Raw genomic sequence first — 18,651 nt, 5'->3', positions numbered from 1 at the left:
AATAGGATTAAAGGTCCTAGTGCCAATGCCCGGCTAAAAAAGGGAATCTTAAGAAGAGTTTGAAGTTCCTAAAAAGACGCACCCAAAGGCTTGCTTGGCAACAGTGGGGAGCCTTGAGACTAACAGCTGTTACAAGGGACAGCAGGAAGGGTGAAAAGCCAGGGAGGGGCCCATGGGGCATGTCCCAGTAGTGCTCACGAACTCAGGCAGGCACCCTGCGGTCCAGACTGGTTCTGGAGCTCCATAAGGCCTCTCTTATTTTTTATTACACGTTTGTTGTGTGTGTGCCTTAGTGTTATGTGGAGGTCATTTCTTTTGCTACCATGAAGGTCTTCTGGTTGTCTGACTTGGCAGCCAAGCCAATAAATCATCCAGATGGTCCTCTGTTTCTGATACAGGATTTGGTTATTTGGAGAGCTGTCTTCAAACTCAAAAGTTTCCTGCCTCTGTGGCCTGGATGCTAGGATTACAGGTATGTGCCACCAGGCCTGACTTGTGTAAGCCTTCTCCATCTCTAAAACTTCTGTCGTAATCTACATACACAGCTGACTTCTTAACCCAGACTTTTTCTTTTGGACTTAAAACTCAAATGACTAGCCAGGTGGAGCCTGAGTCAGGAGGATTGTAAGTTCAATACTTGCCCAAGCCATGTAATGAGATCTTGTCTCAGGGAAAAAAAAAAAAAAAAGTAAAGAGAGGGCTGAGGGTATAGCTCAGCGCTAAAGTTAGTGCTTACTTTGTACTTGGTCTGAAAACAAACCAATGACAATCACCCCATGTTAATAATGCTAATACCTCTACTCTGCCTCAGAAGCACCCAATATTTGTGTTAACCCAGGACCCACTCCTGGCCACCTACAAACACTCTTGCAGCTCTTGCTAACTGCTTGACCACCTAACTCAGAAACCTAAGCTTGGCCCTATTTCTTCTTTCTTTCCCCATCCCACGCCTCCCCCTAATATTATTTTACTTAATGTGTATAGGTGTTTTGCCTGTGAGTATAACTGCACACCTCGTGCATGCCTGGTGCTCAAGGAGGTGAGGAAAGGGCATCTAGTCCTTGGAAACAGGAGTGATAGGCAGTTGTGAGCTGCCATAAAGGGTGCTAGGAGACGAACCTGGGTCCTCTGGAAGAACGGCCTGCGCTAACTACTGAGCCATCTCTCCAACCCCTCTTCCATCTCAACCTCAAACCTGACCAAATCCTGCAAGTCAGTTGTATCAATTCTGTTTCCTAAAGATCTCAGTTGTCACCGCCACCGATGCTGCCGCCACCACCACCAGCGCCATTACAGTGTCAGGCTAAGGTCAAGGTTTGCTTCCTCCCAGCCATGTACAAAAAGTGATTTTGTAAAATTAATTTACTTGTTTTTATTTTATGTACACTGGTATTTTTCCTATGTGTAGTCTGTGTGAGGGTGTCAGATCTTGGAGTTACAGTTGTGAGCTGCCATGTGGATGCTGGGAATTGAACCCTTGTCCTTTGGAAGAGCAGTCAGTGCCCTTAATTGCTGAGCCATCTCTCCAGCCCCAAGATAACTTTTTTTTTTTTTTTTTTTTTTTTTTTTTTTTTTTTGGTTTTTCGAGACAGGGTTTCTCTGTATTGCTTTAGAGCCTGTCCTGGAACTTGCTCTGTAGACCAGGCTGGCCTCAAACTCACAGAGATCCTGCCTCTGCCTCTGCCTCCCGAGTGCTGGGACTAATGGCATGCTCCACCAACGCCTGGCTTCCAAAATGATTCTTATAATACCTAGAAATGATCATCTAATTTCCTGACTTTAAAACTTTTTTGTGAGGCTAGGGATATAGCTCACTTGGTAAAGTATTTGCATAGTATGCAGGAGGCCCTGGGTTTGCCTCCCAGAACCAGTCTGGTGACCTGAGAGGTAGAAGCAAGAGGATCAATAATTCAAGGTTATCCTTGGTTATGTGGCAATATCAGTCTAGGCTACTTGAAACCCCAACTCCCAACAAACTCCTGTTGGTGATTTCTGGCTGCCCTTCAGCTAATGTCTGTGTGTGGCATACGCTCTCCAGACTCTTCCCTCAGCATTGTGCCCTCCTCAAACGTTCCACAGTAGAAGTAACTGTTGCCTGTACTCACTGTTGCCTCTGGACTTTTGTACTGTTCTTCTGTTTAGCTCATTCTCTTGGCCTTTGCCCCTCTCCTGGTTAATACCTCCCCTCTTTAGGTATTACTTTAAACAACACTGTCTGTGAGAGGCCATTCCCAACTGAAGAAATATGTTAGCTCTGCCATCTGCATGCTGGACTGTACCCTGCATTCCTCCGTGATTAATTTCCCTTATCAGTTTACCAGTTGCCACACTTCCCGACTATACAATGAAACCTAACAATCTGAACTTATCAACTTGGTGTCCACAGTCCCAACGCAGTGTATGACACCTAGTAAAGAATCAATTTATTGCTATTGTTTGGAGATGGCCTCGAACTTGCTATGTAACTGAGGAAGACATTGGTCTACTGATACAATTGCCTTTACCTCCCCAGTGTTCATTCCTGCTCGGGTTTTTGTTTTGTTTTGTTTTGTTTTCCCTGAGACAGGGTGTCCTCAAACTTGTGACCCCCCCGCCTCGGCCTCCCTATTGCTGGAATTACAAGCATAGACCATCGAACTCAGTTTTAATATTTGTTGCATGGCAAAATGAGTAAAAAGCCATTTTAGTTCCTTTGGTTTTTTTTTTTTTTATGGTTTTTTTGAGACAGAGTTTGCTTTGGAGCTCCCTCTGTAGATTACTTTTTAATCCATCTGTAATGTATGTGTATACATAAACCTTCCTCAAAATACAGCTTGGCTGACAGGACTGACATAGCTAGGAAGATGCGTATTCTTGATCACAGGAATACAAGAGGAACTGTCAGTGAGACAGGAGGTTTTTGCTTGTCTCCTTCTGCTGTTGTTTTTCTTTTCCTTCCTTTCTTTTGTTTTCTTTTTTTTTTTAAGACAGGGTTTCTCTATGTGACTGTATTGTCCTGGAACTCACTCTGAAGATCAGGCTGGCCTCAAACTGTTGTTTTTCTGATGACAGGGTGTCACTATGTATAACAGGCTGGCCTGGGACCCATAGAAATCAACCTGCCTCTACCACCATGCCTGGTTTGTTTTGTTTGTTTTGCTTTCCCAGACAGGGTTTCTTCGGGTAGTGTTGACTGTCCTAGAATTAGCTCTGTAGACCAGACTGGCCTCGAACTCACAGAGATCTACCTGTGTCTGCCTCCCGTGTGCTGGATCAAAGGCGTCATCACCACTGCCCAGCCTTGTTTTGGTTTTTTGGGGGACAGGGTTTCACTCTGTAACCCAGGCTAATCAGGAACTCACTATATAACCCAAGCAGCCCTTCACAGATTTCTAAATGCTGGGATTCTAAGTATGAGTCACTATGCCCAGCAACATGAGAAGAAATGTTTAAGCTTTAATTTTATCCCATGTGATATGGTAATAATAAATTTTTCTCATATAATCCAACAAATAATAGCTATCATTAAAAAATCCAAATAACTAGCATATCTAGCTATTCCAAATAGCACTAAGCCCATGTTCCCCTGCTCAGGAGAGAAAGTCCATGACTAAAACTTCCCACCAGGGGGCAGTATTACCCTGGACCCGCCTGTTCTGCTTCCAGGGCAGCACAAGACCTGCAGTGTTTCTCCTGGGCTGTGGGTACAATGGAGGGAGGAATGGGAGGATGAATGGGGGGCAAAAACAGAAATAGGGACATGTACCAAGGCCTCATGTTTCTTTGACCCAACCCTCTTTTTCATCCCAGGCTCCTCCGAGGCACTGTTTCTGCTTAGGAATAAGCATTTTCTGGCTTGCCATTGGTGCGTGGGAGAGGCACTCCCCTGCCTTCTACTATCTTCTGCTATCCCACGAGAGTCTCCAGCTCCCACTTCAAGTAGACACTATGTTAAGAGAAGCAGGTTTGCTTTTCCCAACTGCAGGGCCCTCATTATTGTGCGCTACCGGTTTCTGGGATGTGGAGAGTGACGGGCAGGGCGACCCTTGTTATAGACTGTATTCATCCTTTTCCACCTTGATTTCAATGAATGAGTTCAAATCAGGACAGGATGTCTTGTGAGACTGGTCAAAGGATGGTGAGACAGGTCCTTTCTCGTTGCCTCCTCCTCCTTCCTCTTCTTGGAAATTAGGGTTGTAAAGATCGGGTGGAAGGAGTTGAGCTTCCACGGAAGGCAGTCTGTCTGAGGGAGGCCCGTATACACGGTTGGCTTTGGTGCCATGCTTTGAGTTAGCATCCAGGTGGTAGCAGAGCTCGGTGAGGCGCTGAGCTCGGAACCTGGGAGAGCGCGCCACCCACACACCTGGCTCATTAAGACTGTCCTCCTCATCGGACATCAGTTCTTCAGTCACGTTCTTCCACAGCTGTTGGTCCTCAGGTCCAAAATGCCTCATGATACTGGATCGGTTGGCAAAAAGCTATGGCAAGACCCAGGACAGAGATCAGAAGAAAGACTATGGATTTGTAGGCAGGGTTTATGTTGGGAGAAAGGACATCTAAAAGCTGTGCCTAAATGCACCCAGTTCTCAAGTGAGACTTAAGAGTTAGCTCACCCTTCATCTATCTGTCTGTCTGTCTACCCTCCAGTCTGTTGACCATATCCTCAGCTACTGTACCCTTTGGCATACCCTTCCCACTATTGGGATCTCAGTTAGGGATTCAGATTTCAGAAAGGAAGGCCTAGAGACCTACCCGGTATCGGCGACTTCGAAGTTTCTTCTCCTCTTTTTCCTTCAGGCCTTTGAAAGGGTTAAGAGAGTTGCGGTACTCTCGCCTCTTGGTAAGGAAGTAGGCCACACAGGCTCCTAGGGGAAGGAGGTAGCAAGAAGCAGGACCTTCTAGAACAGGGGTCCCCAGCCCCCACACTGCTTACTGAGTAGAAGGCTAGAGTCACCGTTCAGCAGGCTGGGCTTTCAGTCCTCTTGGATTCACCTTCATCTCTAAAACTAGCTCCTCCCAAACATCCCTCACTGCAAAGAGAACGCCAAATGCTTCTGTGCATTAAACTCTAACATCAATCTACTATTGCTACCCTACCAACAGTTCTTTTTACAGCTGCCACAGGACATCAGCAATAGGTATAGGTGACAGAGACAAAGGAAAGTAGAGAACTTACAACATTGTGGCTTCTTGTGTTTAGATGTAATGTTATTTTATGTGTATGTGTGTTTTGCCTGCATGTGTCTGTGCAGCACATATACACAGTGCTCTCAGAAGCCAGAAGAGTACATCAGATCACCCGGAACTGGAGTGACAGAAGCTGCCATGTGGGTGCTGGGAATTGAACCCAGATCCTCTGGAAGAGCAGCCAGTACTCAACCACTGAGCCATCTCTCTGGCCCTAGGACATAGTATTTAGGGACAGGGGGCAGGCTTTTGGGTTGACAAGATGGCTGATAGGGTAAAGGTGACTGGTACCAAGCCTAATGACACAAGTACCATCCCTGGAAGCAGGGAATCAACTACCACAAGTTGTCCTCTGAGCTCTACATTCGTACTGTGGCAAACAATTATATATGAGCATTTGCATGCACACACAGTAAATAAATAAATGTAGTACCTTTTGTTTTGTTTTTGTTTATTTGCTTTTTCAGTTTTTCAAGTCATGGTTTCTCTGTAACTGCTCTGGCTGTCCTGGAACTCCCTCTGTAGACCAGGCTATCCTAGAACTCAGAGATCTGCCTGCCTCTGCCTCCTGAGTGCTGGGATTAAAGGTGTGCACCACCGCCACCTGTCTTGTAATATGTTTTTTAAAGGAATGGGGCTGGAGAGATGGCTCAGCAGTTAGAACTGGCGAATCTTCCAGAGGACTGGACTCGATTTCATAGCGTCCACATGACAGGTCACAACACCTGTGCTTTCAGTGCCTGGGCATCCAGTGCCTTCTCCTGACCTCAGCAGGCTCATGCACACAAGTGGTACACATGCATACATTTAGATGTATACACACTTGTAAAATAAAACAAATACATATTTAAAAACAACAACAAAGCCAGCATGGTGGCACAGGCCTTTAATCCCAGGACTTAGGAGGTGTGTCTCAGTGAGTTCAAAGCCAGCCTGGTCTACATAGTTCCAGGACAGCCAGGTGACTGAGACACTTGACTAATAATAGTAGTAGTAATAATAAGCTAACTCCTGACCTGATAGGTTCAGTCTCTATATAAACATAATATGTAAGGGCATTTTCATTCCAAACTGAGAAGAGGGAAATCTGAAGTAATTGTTAATAAATTCTAGGTAAGAACAAAGGTTTTAAAATGCCCAAGCACTATATTTTTCTCTCCCTCCCTCTCTCCCTCCCTCCCTCCCTCTCTTTCCCTTCTTCCTTCCTTTCTCCCTTCACAGCTCAAGCTGGCCTAGAACTTTGGCCTAGATTGGCTTTGAACTTGAAGCAATCTTCTTGACTCAGTCTCCAGCCCTGGGATCACAGGTATGAGATACCAGACTTATCTGCTTCGCACTATTTTACATTTTTTGTTGTATGCCTAGCCTTTAATGGCTGAGCCATCTCTCCAGCCCCATTGTGTGCTATTTTAATACCATCTCAATCACCGGCATGCCTCCTGCCTCCCAGACAAGAGCTGGGGATAGAAGAGGCAGGCAGAGAGCAGGAGCAAGGGAAGTCAGGGCCCTTACCTTTCAGCTCCTTATCAGTGTAATTGTGGGGACTGGTCATCAGCTCCTGCTTGAGCTTTTCCAAAAGGAATTTCACTACGGAAATATTCCAAGAGGACTTAATGCTGTCACAGAGGAGAAAAGACAAAATTAGGCAGACAACTTCTGAGAAGCCAGACACACCTAGAATGAATTAGCTTAATAGTAAACTCCTTGGCTTGGTACAAGCCAGCATCCTCCACCCCACCCCCCAGCCCTGCTTCCCTCTCAGCAAAGCACCCTGTAAGCTGTCTGTCTTGAAGAGACCATACCTTTCAGATCCATTGAATCTCTTGTCGTTGGTGATGTGGTTATGCACATTGTGGACCAGTTTCTAGGGAAGGGAGAAAGACTCAGGTCAGAGAACACAGGAAAACTTTCTGCTCCCTAGGATGAAAAAGCACCATCCCACTGTGTGGCTTCTTCTCTGTCCCAATCATCATTTCTACTTCCTAGGCTTTTGTCTTTGGGGGTTTTGTTTGTTTGTTTTTTGAGACAGGGTCTCTCTGTGTAGACATGACAGTTCTGGAATTCCCTCTGTAGACCACGTTGGCCTCAAATTTACAGAGATCTGCCTGCCACTGACTCCCAAGTGCTAGGATTAAAGACATGTGCCACCCAGCTTCTAGGCACCTGTCTTGGTTAAGTTTTTATTGCTTAAAAGAGACACCATGACCACGGCAATTCTTACAAAGAAAACATTTAATTGAGGGCTTACAGTTTCAGAGGCTCAGTCCATCATCATGATGCAGAGCATGGCTGGGAGCATGGCAGACATGATTTTGGCTATATCGTGTTCAGAAAGCAATAGGAAGACGACCGACTCACTGGACAGTATTCTGAGAATAGGAAACCTCAAAGTCCACCACAGTGACACACTTCCTCCAACAAATTCACACCTTCTAATAATGCACTCCCTGTGAGATTATGGGGGCCAAACTACCATAGCACATGTATTTATTTTATTTACTTGTGGTTTTTTGAGATAGGGTTTCTCTGTGTCACAGCCCTGTTTGTCCTGGAACTCACACTCTGTAGACCAGGCTGGCCTCAAACTCACAGAGATCCGCCTGCCTCTGCCTCCCAAGCACTGGGATTAAAGGCATGCGCCACCACCGCCTGGCTAGCACCATTTTTCTTTTTTAAATATGTCATTTCTTAACTAAAGAGTTATCCAAGGATTTATATTATTTGCTTTTCTTATTAACCAAAAACTTATGTACCTCAAGCTGACTTCAGGTTTCTTGTGTGGTGAAGCTGGTCCTGGACTCCAGCTCTTTGTACCTTCGTTAGCTGAATGCTGAGAAGATGGGTGTCCCACCATATCCAGCTACCTATGTTTCTTTGAATATAAGTGTATTCTGAAATTGTCTATTAAAGTTGATGATCCACTAGTTGGGTGTATTGGCCGGCGCCTTTAGCCCCAGTATTCAGGAGGCAGAGGCATGAGGATCTGTGTATGAACACATGCATTTATATATATGTTTGCCTGTGTGTACATCACATGTATGCAGGAGCCCACAGAGGTCAGAAGAGACAACAGATCTCGAAACTAGTGTTATAGATTGTTGTGAGCCATGTGGGTATTAAAAATCTAACCTTACCCTCTGCAAGAGCAGTAACCATTCTTAAGCCTGAGCCGTCTCCCAGCCACCTACCTCCTTTGAGTCAGTTTATTCTACTGAACTTTCTTTTGACAGGAGGCAAGCAGGATCTGACTCTGTAGCTCTAGCTGGCCTGAAGTGCTCTGTGTAGAGTAAGCTAGGCCCAAACTCATAGATATCCACTTGCCTCTGCCTCCCTAGCACTACCACAATGAGTCCAACTGAACATGTTTTGTGTTTTTGGGATAGGATCTCTCTAAATCCCCTGGCTGTCCTGGAATCACTCTGTAAAGCAGACTGGCTTTGATTGAACTCAGAGACCCAAATGTCTCTGGCTCCCAAGTGCTGGGTTTAAAGATGTGTGCCACCACCACCTGGTGACACTTTGAGTTTGTTTGTTTTTTTAAGATTTATTTATTTATTATGTATTCAGTGTTCTGCCAAAAAAGGGCACCAGATCTCATTATAGATTGTTGAGAGCCACCATGCAGTTGCTGAGAATTGAACTCAGGACCTCTAGGAGGAAAATCTGGTTACTGTATGGCATTATATTGTCTTTATATCATTTGACTGCTGAGAAAACAACAACTGTTAAAGAAAATGCTGCTAAATTAATTCAATTTATATATTTTAAAAATGCTTTGACTCAAAAATTTAAGTTCAAGGACAAGTTACTAGGGAAAAGGATTTCTAATTTTGTTTCCACAGAAAATAAAAAGCTGTAGATTCCTTCCAGACTAATGTGGTTTGATCAAGCCAGACCCCCTAAAACAGAGTCGCTGATGATCCATCATCCAAAACAACTTAAACAAGACAGCCTTACAGACCACAGCCAAGATTTCTTCATCTTCTTTGAATCCCCCATGACAGAGCCCCCTATCAACAAAAAGAAGTTTGGAAAGAACTACGCCCAAATTCCCAAATGTTGTTTATAAATGTTTGTTTTCATTTAAGTGGGCTTGGTTATAAATGGTTAATGACCACAACCAATCTCTTTTTAAAGGTAAAAAGGGGATTATGGTATAGATATGAATACTTTGTTTTGGAATGGATTTTCATTTATTGATACAATTTAAGGTCAATGTTATGATATGTATATTTCTCTTCTTGTTTATGTATTGTGTTTATATAGCTCATTTAAAAATGTAATGTATAATTTAGTATAGATTTTAGATAGTACCTATGATAGTCAAATCTTATAGTTAAGTTAGTTAAGATTTCTAAATATACAAACATGTATTTGAGATAAATAGGCATTCTTCAAACCTTTCAAAGACCTACAGAATATGGCATTAAAAATGGTTTAGGGTTTTTCTTGACAGTGAGACATAATTGTTCCTGGCAACACCACCTGCATCAAAAAGGAAGATGGACATTGAAGAAACTCGTTATGGAGTTTACTTCCAATATGGCAAGACTAGCCATTTGGACAAGATACTGCTCTTGTCTGGATGACTTTGTGCTATATAAACTGGACATGCAGGACCCACAGAAAAGTGACTGCTGATTGAAGATGGACATTGCAACAGAGTTCCTGCTTCATGGAAGAGTCTGCCAGACAGTCTGCAGGACACAGAGAAAAGTGACTGACAAACTGCCAATACAAGAAGACAGTTTAAAGTTTCCTGCTTTGCTGAAGAGTCTGCCAGACACACTATGGCCTATGGGCTGAAGATGGAAGATTACAGAAGAACTTCAGGTGACTGAAAAGGCAAGATGTCTCTGTCATTTCTAGAATTTATATACTATCCTTCTGTGGTCTTTGAAGGAGTTGAAGACAGATAGTTATGGATATAGTTTTCCTTAGTTAAGCTTAAAGATAAGTTACATACAGAACTTTAGACTCACAAAGATAAAATGGATGATGGAATATTTTCTTCATATCTTGCTAAATGTTAATGGACTAAATAGTGTTAACTGTGATTCTTATTTGATAACTGATATGGTTATATTTTGCTATGTTAAGGTTAAAACCCTTCTTTTTATTTAGACAGAAAAGAGGAGATGATGGGAGATGCCATTATGTATATATGCTTCTCATACTAGTTAATGAATAAAGCACTGTTGGCCAATAGGAAAGCAAGATAGGAGGGACTAGGAGACAAGGAGGAAAGAGGAAGTAGGAAGGAGGAGCCAAGATGGAGAGTCGGGAGAAAGCAGAATGCTGGCCAGCTCCCCGGTAAGAGAAATACATAGATCAGCAGAAATGGGTTAATAATTAAGGCAGAGCTAGCCGATAAGAAACAAGTAACCGGGCCAACAAAATTATATCTAATACAGAATCTCAGTGTGTTATTTGGGGCTGGCGCGGTGGCAGCGGGTGGAAAAAACCTTACTCATTACAAGGGGGTCTGGAGCCAGCCTGGCTGCATGAAACAGTGCCTTTTAAAAGGGGGCTGGAGAGAGAGTTGAAAACACTGGCTGATGCTGCAGAGGACCAGGATTCAGCTCCCAGCACCACATGGAAGTTTACTTAACTCAAGTCCTGGGGATCCAGTGTCCTCTTTTGGTTTCAGTGGGCACCAGGCACACACCGTGCATATATGAAGGCAAAATACTCATACCCACAAAGATAAGAAATAAGTATTTTAAAAACTAGAAACTAAACCCCAAATGTAAGCAATCACAAAGGAATAGATGAACAATTTCATAAAAGTGTGACATCTCAAAAAAGGGAATGGAGTTGCCTGTCTTCCAAGACTAGTAGCTTGGAAGAGATCAGATGATAAAAAAAAAAATCAAACCAGACTTGAAGTGCAAAGGGAAAGTACTCTAGATGGTAGGTGTTGAGACTATAAAGGCTGCTGGCTCATCTACCTCCTGAGTGAGCTAAAAATAAGCATACTTCCCCAAGGGTGGGCATCTGCACCATTCCAAAGAGTTAAGCATACTGGTCTGGTCCACAGGCTTCACAGGGTCCCTAGCAGCACCTACAGGCATCCCAGCAGATCAGAGAGAGAACTCTTGGGCTCCTTCCAGAGCTCAAGATTAGCACTCTAAAGCCCTGTAACCATTCTTCCCCTGCAAGCCACAGTCTTGTTTTCCTTTATGTTTCTGAAATAGTCTTACTTGCTGTAGTGCTGGGGCTGGCCTCAAACTTAGCTTGTAGACTAGGCTGGTTTCAGACTCAGTATTCTCCTGCCTTGGCTTCCCATGCCCTGGGACCTACAGGTATTCTCCAAATGTGTCTTTTTTTCGTTGAGTACCTTCCTTTCTTTTAACACTGGCACTTAAAATCTAAACTAAAGAGCTTGCTGCTCTTCCAGAGGACCCAAGTTCAGTTTCCATCATCCATGTCAGTAAACTCACAATCACTTCAAACTGTGGCTCCAAGGTATCTGACATCTTCTTTTGGCCTCTGAGGACACACACACACACACACACACACACACACACACACACACAAATAAATCTTTTTCTTTCTTCTTTTTTTTTAATGCATTAAGAAGGGCTGGAGATGCTGGGCGTTGGTCACACATCTTTAATCCCAGCATTCCGGAGGCAGAGGTAGACAGATTTCTGTGAGTTTGTGGCCAGCTTGATCTACAGAGCAAGTTCCAGGACAACCTCCAAAGCAATACAGAGAAACCCTGTATTGAAAAACCAAAACCAATCAACCAAACAAAAAAGGGCTGGAGATAAGGCTCAGTGGTTAAGATCCCCACCACTTTTCCAGAGGACCCAAGTTTGATTCCCAACACTCACCACTGGGATACTCACTCCTGTACACATGTAGTATACACCACACACACACACTTAAAAAACATTAAAAATCTATATTAAGATTCAGTTTCAAGGCCAGCCTGGTCTACATAGCAAGTTATAGGTCAACTAGGGCTAATGCAACGAGCCCCCACCTCTCACTAATTGATTAATATTTAATAAACTTCAACTGCTTCTAAATAAATACATAAACACATTCAGAATATGAGTATAGTGGTGCATGTGCTTATAATTCCAGCCAGCACTTGTGAAGTAAAAGCAGAAGTTCAAGGTCAGCCTCAGCTATGTAGTGACTTTGAGACTACTCAGTTTCACGAGACCCTGTTTCAAACAAAGTCCCCCAAGCCCCACAAAGCTCTTGAGCTCAGTTGATCCAAGAGACTACACTCATACAGAAGACAATCTCTCGACCTCTGCACTATTGACAGGTTGAGCTGGAATGCACATTTCGGGACACATAGTACTACCTGCCTGGCTTCTACTCATTGGATATAAGCATTCTCCCTCTGCCTACCCAGCAGCCATAACAGTCTGAAAAGTGGCTAGTCGGTATACATACCCCTGGAGGGCAATTACTCCAGGCTGAGAATCACTGCTCTACAAGGTCTTCAGGTTCCACTGGCTGCCAAGCTGGGGGCTCTCAGCTCAGCAGCAGCTCAGCAGTATGTCTCTGAGGCTCCCAATCCTCTCTAAGAAAATGTTAGGCAGTCTTCCTAGCCAGTCCCTTTCTGCCTGCCAAGAGCTCTCAGAACGACTCCATTCTCGAGAGCTCTGTGATTAGGCAGACAGCACTAAGCTGCTTGGTGGCTTCCCACCTCTGTAAGGATTCAGGCATTACGCTGGCCTGCCCCTGTCACCTAGCAGAATGCACTCGGGCAGTACCCTGGTCAACTCAGGGTTCCATGGAGATGCAAAGGACCCCTTTAGGAGAAAGACCCCACACACACACTTAAAGGCCTTTGTGCCTGCTATCTCTGTCCTCTCTCTTCTCTTTCCCTGCTCCTGTCTTTCCACTCTCTTCCTGCTGTTCCCCTGGGGCAGACCAGACTCTTCGTATTCTCTTCTGTCCTCTGTGTCTCTTTATGTCTTTTCCCTTCCCCCTCCCATCTCTGTTCCTGGTTGGCCAACACCTACCCTCCCTTTGCTCCCTTTCCCAATAAACTCCATGTGTGTCTGTTGAAGTCTGTGAAGCTTGTGTCTCATCGCCCATGCAGAAGCTGCAGCAAACAACAACCTCTGTGGGGGGTGACAGTGCTTCGGGACAATCTAGCTTTCCCGCACAAGATGTCCCATGTTACTTCCCCTGCACACTGGCTAAAACCTGAACCTTCGGGGCTCAGTCTGCTCAATCCTTAAATACCTTCCCATCAGCATTAGGAGAACACCAAGAGAAATGATTCTCTTCTCTTTAAAGGGAAGACACCATTCTGTCTAGACAAGCCGAAAAGAGAGGCAATGGAAACGGCTCTGCCCATGCTCAAGGTTACAGAATAATGTCTCTCTATTTTTCCTATTCCAGTAGGATTTAAGACACTATTCATTCTATTTGGAGGCTTCAAGTCAACTCACTCTTTCAAACTAAAGAAAAAATTATTGAAACTGAGCTCACTTACAGAGAGCACCAGATCTCGCTTGCGCCTGGAGTTTTTCTGCCCACTCCCTCGGATCCTGCATGGGGAGCCAATAAATCCCATTGAGCGGCTCAGTTCCCCAGTGCTGCCAGGGCCAGACTCTTCCATGGCATTGTCCAGCGCTGATGAACCAAGCATGTCCTCAGGGCGGGTTGCTGGGAGCTTGGTTCCATTTTCTGGTCCTGTCTCTGAGGATCCTCTCTGGATAGCCAGCTGTGTGGCTGGTGAAAGCTGTTTGGCATAAGCAGGGACCAATACTCGTTGTATTGCACCCTCAGAGGCCACATAATCATCCGCCATCTGAGAACACAAGAAGATCAGTCTATTACCAGCCAGGTAGAGCAGGACCTGCTTAACCACCATTCTTGACCAAGAACAGTGAACAAAGTAGAGGAGGAGGTCAGGTCAGCAGTCTCCCGTGTCAATGGCTTATTTATGGGACTCTTTGAGAACATAAGGAAGTCAGCAAATTATTCTTTTTTCCCCCGTATGTGTATGGGTGTTTTGCCTGTATGTATGTCTGTGCACCACATGTGTCCAGTGCCTGTGGAGGCCAGAAAGGGGTGTTGGATTTCTTGGATCTGGAGTTTCAGACAGCTGTGAGTCACCATGTGGACGCTAAAGAATTGAACCTGGATTCTCTGGAAGAGCAGCCAGTGCTCTTAGCCACTGAACCATTTCTCCAGCCCCAGGCTGATTGTTCTTATATGAACAGGACCTATAATGCTGGGCTGTTACCACAAAACGGCGTAGTGAACAAGACACTTTGACCTTCTATATGAACAGTTTACTTATGGCATATATTCTTGAGTGTAAGAAATGTATTTCAGGGGTAATGGGGGACGCACACATTTAATCCCAGCACTGGGGCATAAGAGACAGGCAGATCTCTGAGTACAGGGCCAACCTGGTCTACAGAACAATTCCAGGACAGCCAGAGCTACTCAGAGAAACCCTGTCTTGAAAAACAAAACAAACAACAACAAAAGGAATGTATCTCGCTAAGTGCTCTGTCTGAAAGGCCAGGGAGAAAGCATTAAGGGGAAGGGGAAACCGAGGCAGATAGAAACAAGATACTCAACAGTTACAATAAAAAGAGAAAATGAGAGAAAAGACAAGAGCAAAGCAGGGAAATGCCAAGCCAAGAGCCCCTAGAGAGGATGTCACACACATAACAGACACCCAACCTACTCTCTAGTCCCTTGGAGGGGCCAGTCCCGGCCAGGCCACACCCCATAGTCTCAGCCTTCACATCCAATCCAGTTGATGCCTGTGCAGTCAAGGACACACAGGGCACGGAAGGGGAGGGAGCAAAGCAGACAGGGACAAGGAAAGGAGTAGGGATTTTTGCAGCCCAGAAAACAAACTGAAAGTGGGGGAACCACACGCATATATTACAAGCGGAGGAGGCGGCTGAGATTTGCAGACCCGTGAGCTGCCTTCCGTGCTGTGAAATCTAAAAGCTAATTCCATCCCGCCAGCTTGGAAGCCTTCCCTGCCTGAAAGATCCCCCCACCTCCCCCACCCCACCCTACCCCACTCCACCTCCTGGTGCAAAGCACCACCTGGCCAGGATATCATCCTGTTTCCTGTCTCTCAGGCCCAAGCCAGGCAGAGAAGGTGAGGTACAGTGACCACGGCTCCGAAGCTAAGCCTTTAGCAGAGCCACAGTCAATTGCTATGATAGGGTAGTGGCTGGGGGAGAGGTCTAGATGCTCATTCCTCATAGTGAACAGAAGGGCTGGGAGTTCCCGCCCTCTCATTCGCCCTGTGTGTTCTGATCTTTACTCTTTACTTGGTATTGTTACCATGTTGGGGCAAAAGGCAAGAGTGGGCAGACAGACTCCCGCTGCGGAGTGTATGCACCTGTTATCCCTGGTCTCTGCCACCTTTCTGTTTCCTTCTCTTCCTTGAGTGCCTTTCTGCCGTTCTTCTTAGCCAGGCTTTTCTTCTTCATATGCCCTTGAGAGCTGAAAACTTAGTAACATTGTGTATTTCCATGTCTTTTCCAGCCCAGAATATGCTCTATTTCCCTCCTCCTCTGCTCTCTGCCCTGACCTTCTTAAAGCACATGCTTTTATTATTTTTAATTATGTGTGTGTCTCTGTGTGAATATGAACATGTAAGTGCAGGTCCCAGGAGGCCACAGGCAGGCATCAGATCCCCTTGGAACTGGCAGTTATGAGCCAACAGACAAGGATGCTGGGAACTGAACTCAGATCCTTTGGAAAAGCAGTAAACAGTTTTGTCCTATTATTTATTATATTATTATTATTATTATTATTATTAATTTACTTTTTACATTCTAGCAGTAAGCACTCTTAACTACTGAGTTCTCACTCAAGTCTCCACTCAGTTAATTTTTGTTTTGTTTTGGTCTTCTTTTTGAGGGACAGGATCTCTATATTTAGTTCAGGTAGGCCTAGAACTCACCACGAAGCCCAGGCTGGTCTTCCTGTCACAGTCACACCCTCTATGTTCCTATTCACTTTTTCTTCTTTTCTTTCTTTCTTTTTTTTTTTTTTTTTCTTGAGACAACTTCTCATGATTCTGGTTGCCCTGGAACTTACCATATACATCATATGCATATACATAGTTTTCAGCTCACAGAGCTGCCTCTGGCCCCTGGGAGCTGGTATTAAAAGCAAGCAATTAAGCTGGTGGTGGTAGTGGTGGGGTTGGTGGAGGAGGCGGCCCACACCTTTAGTGCCAGCACTTAGGAGGCAGAGGCGGGGATATCTGAGTTCAAAGCCAACCTGATCTACAAAGCTAGTTCTAAGATAGTCAGAAGTACACAGAGAAACCCTGTTTCAAGAAACCAAAAATAAAAACAGAAAAGCAAGAGATCAAAGGGGGCTAGAGAGATGTGTTAGTGGTTAAGAGCATGTTCACTGTTCTTCCTAAGTACTTAAGTTTGCATCTCAATACCCATACAGAGTGGCTAGTCTGTAACTCTAGCTCCAGGAGATCTGACTCCCTCTTCTGGCCTCCCCCTGCACCTGCATTCATGTGCACATTCTGGACCCTGAAATATATACAAAATCAAAAATTAAAAAATAAATCTTGCCGGACATTGGTGGTGCACACCTTTATTTAGTTCCAGAACTCAGGAGGCAGAGGCAGGCAGATAGATCTCTGTGAGTTCCAGGCCAGCCTGGTCTACAAAGAGTTCCAGAATAGGCTCCAAAACAATACAGAGAAACTCTGTCTCAAAAAAACAAAAACAAAATAAATAAATAAATAAATAAACTCTTGAAAAGCAATTAATGGTATATGCCACCATACCCAGTATTATGCCAAACTTTCACTTTATCTTTGCCCAAGTATGATGGCTCACTCCTGTAATGCCAACCCTTGACTCTGGAGGCTGAGGTGGTAGAATTGCTACAAATTTGAAAATAGCAGGATTGGGAATATCAGAGCCTACAGAGTGAGTTCTAGGCCAGCTCGGGCTAGAGAGTAAGATCCCATCAATTATTGTCACCATCAAATAAACAGTACCTCCTCTTCCCACATAGATCTCCCTCCCTCCCTCCTTTCCTCCCTCCTTCTCTTTTGGAGGCAGGGATCCTTTGTGTAACAACTCTGGCTGTCCTAGGACTCGCTCTGTAGCCCAGGCTGGTCTTGAACTCACAGAGATCTGCCTGCCTCTGCTTCCCCAGTGCTGGAATTAAAGGCTTGTGTCACCACTGCCCAACTTCACCTGCCTTTTAATATGCTTATCCTTTCATTCTTCCCCTCTTCCCCTCCACACTTCCATCTCTGTACTGAAGCCCATCTTGGCAAGCTGAAGGCCGTGATAAAATATGAATGAGCCGTCTGTGCATGGCAGGCATTCTCGCCAGGAAAGGCAGAGCTGGTGGAGCAGCCAAGACAGCTGTGGAAAAGATGCCACGTTGGAGCTGTTGAGAAGGTGGGAAGCACCATCTCACACTTGCACCAAAAATGACTTCCTGCCAAAAGGCTCAGGGTGGAAACAGGAGTGCTGATTGTCCCTGAAGGTGGAGGAAACTTGGTGGGTGCTCTTCTATTTTATTACAGATAAAAGTGAAAGAATGGTTTAAAGATTGAAAGAGAGGAAGGCATGATGAGTATCTCCAGAGGCACAGGCAGATCAACCACACTGGGAGTTACTTACGGGGTTGAGCAGAGGGGCTCCCTCTACTGCAGCCAGCGCACATCCTGGGAGCCGCAAATCTCTCTGGGGGGCTGCGAAGAAGCCCAAGGGCCCCTGCCCCACAGTGGAGGCGGCCCCCAGCTGCCTCAGCTCCTCGATCACCACCTGCACTCCGCTGCCCACGCTGTCACACTCCTCCTCCATGGCAGACAGAGTCTTGCAGGCTTCCCCCGGACTCCCCTTGAGCAGTCCAGGCTCTTCGGGTGGTGGGCTGCGGGCCCGGTTCTCCCCATCTTCATCAGTAGTGCACACTTTCCCCTGCCGTAGCTCACCCACTTCTTCCTGGAGCTGTTTTAACAACTCATTGTTGGCCCGAGCAAGACCCAGGGCGGCCTCAGCCAGACCCACTGCCTTGTCCACCCGCTGGTAGATAATATGCAGGAGCTGTTCAGAGCTCTGAACTGCCAGGCCATGTCCTGTCACTGTGATAGGGGTGCTGGCAGGAGGATTCCCACCTTGAGAGCCCGAGCTGCCCTGGCTAGTCTCACTCTTACAGGTACAGCAGCAGCATCTGGCTTCACTGCCACTGGGCGGGGAGAAGAGAATGGTGGCACTGAAGGACATAGCTGATGGATGCAGATAACCGGGTGCACACTGCCGGACGGCTTCACAAGTGTTCCAGATAACCGGGTACACACTGCAGGACGGCTTCACAAGTGTTCCAGATAACTGAGGGCACACTGCAGGATAACTTCACTAGTGTTCAGATAACCGGGTGCACACTGCAGGATAACGTCGTCACAAGTGTTCCAGATAACCGGGTGCACACTGCCGGACAGCTTCACAAGTGTTCCAGATGACTGGGTATACACTGTAGGAT

The 18,651-nt window shown here is 45.5% G+C and overlaps 1 protein-coding gene across 1 annotated transcript; it reads right to left on the bottom strand.

Annotated features, from left to right (window-relative positions):
- Nucleotides 1-2,748: 2,748 nt before the first annotated feature.
- On the bottom strand, nt 2,749-18,522 carry CUNH14orf93 (chromosome unknown C14orf93 homolog). The gene is made up of 6 exons (XM_051195735.1): nt 17,793-18,522; nt 13,637-13,954; nt 6,969-7,030; nt 6,679-6,782; nt 4,732-4,844; nt 2,749-4,457 (listed from the first exon to the last, which is right to left on the bottom strand). Exons 1-6 carry the CDS (start codon nt 18,393-18,395, stop codon nt 4,029-4,031), a joined length of 1,629 nt encoding a protein of 542 aa, XP_051051692.1. The 5' UTR covers nt 18,396-18,522; the 3' UTR covers nt 2,749-4,028.
- Nucleotides 18,523-18,651: the final 129 nt, after the last annotated feature.

Source organism: Phodopus roborovskii, unplaced genomic scaffold, assembly GCF_943737965.1.
Source record: "Phodopus roborovskii unplaced genomic scaffold, PHOROB, whole genome shotgun sequence".
Lineage (NCBI taxonomy): Eukaryota > Metazoa > Chordata > Mammalia > Rodentia > Cricetidae > Phodopus > Phodopus roborovskii.
This window is presented reverse-complemented; position numbering and strand designations above follow the sequence as displayed.

Coding starts and splice junctions, on each gene's coding strand:
- CUNH14orf93 (XM_051195735.1), bottom strand. CDS start 18,395: ATGTCCTTCAGTGCCACCATTCTCTTCTCCCCGCCCAGTGGCAGTGAA. Junction 4,845..6,678: donor CACTGATAAGGAGCTGAAAG/GTAAGGGCCCTG, acceptor TCCTTCCCCTAG/GAGCCTGTGTGGCCTACTTC. Junction 4,458..4,731: donor TTCGAAGTCGCCGATACCGG/GTAGGTCTCTAG, acceptor GTCTTGCCATAG/CTTTTTGCCAACCGATCCAG.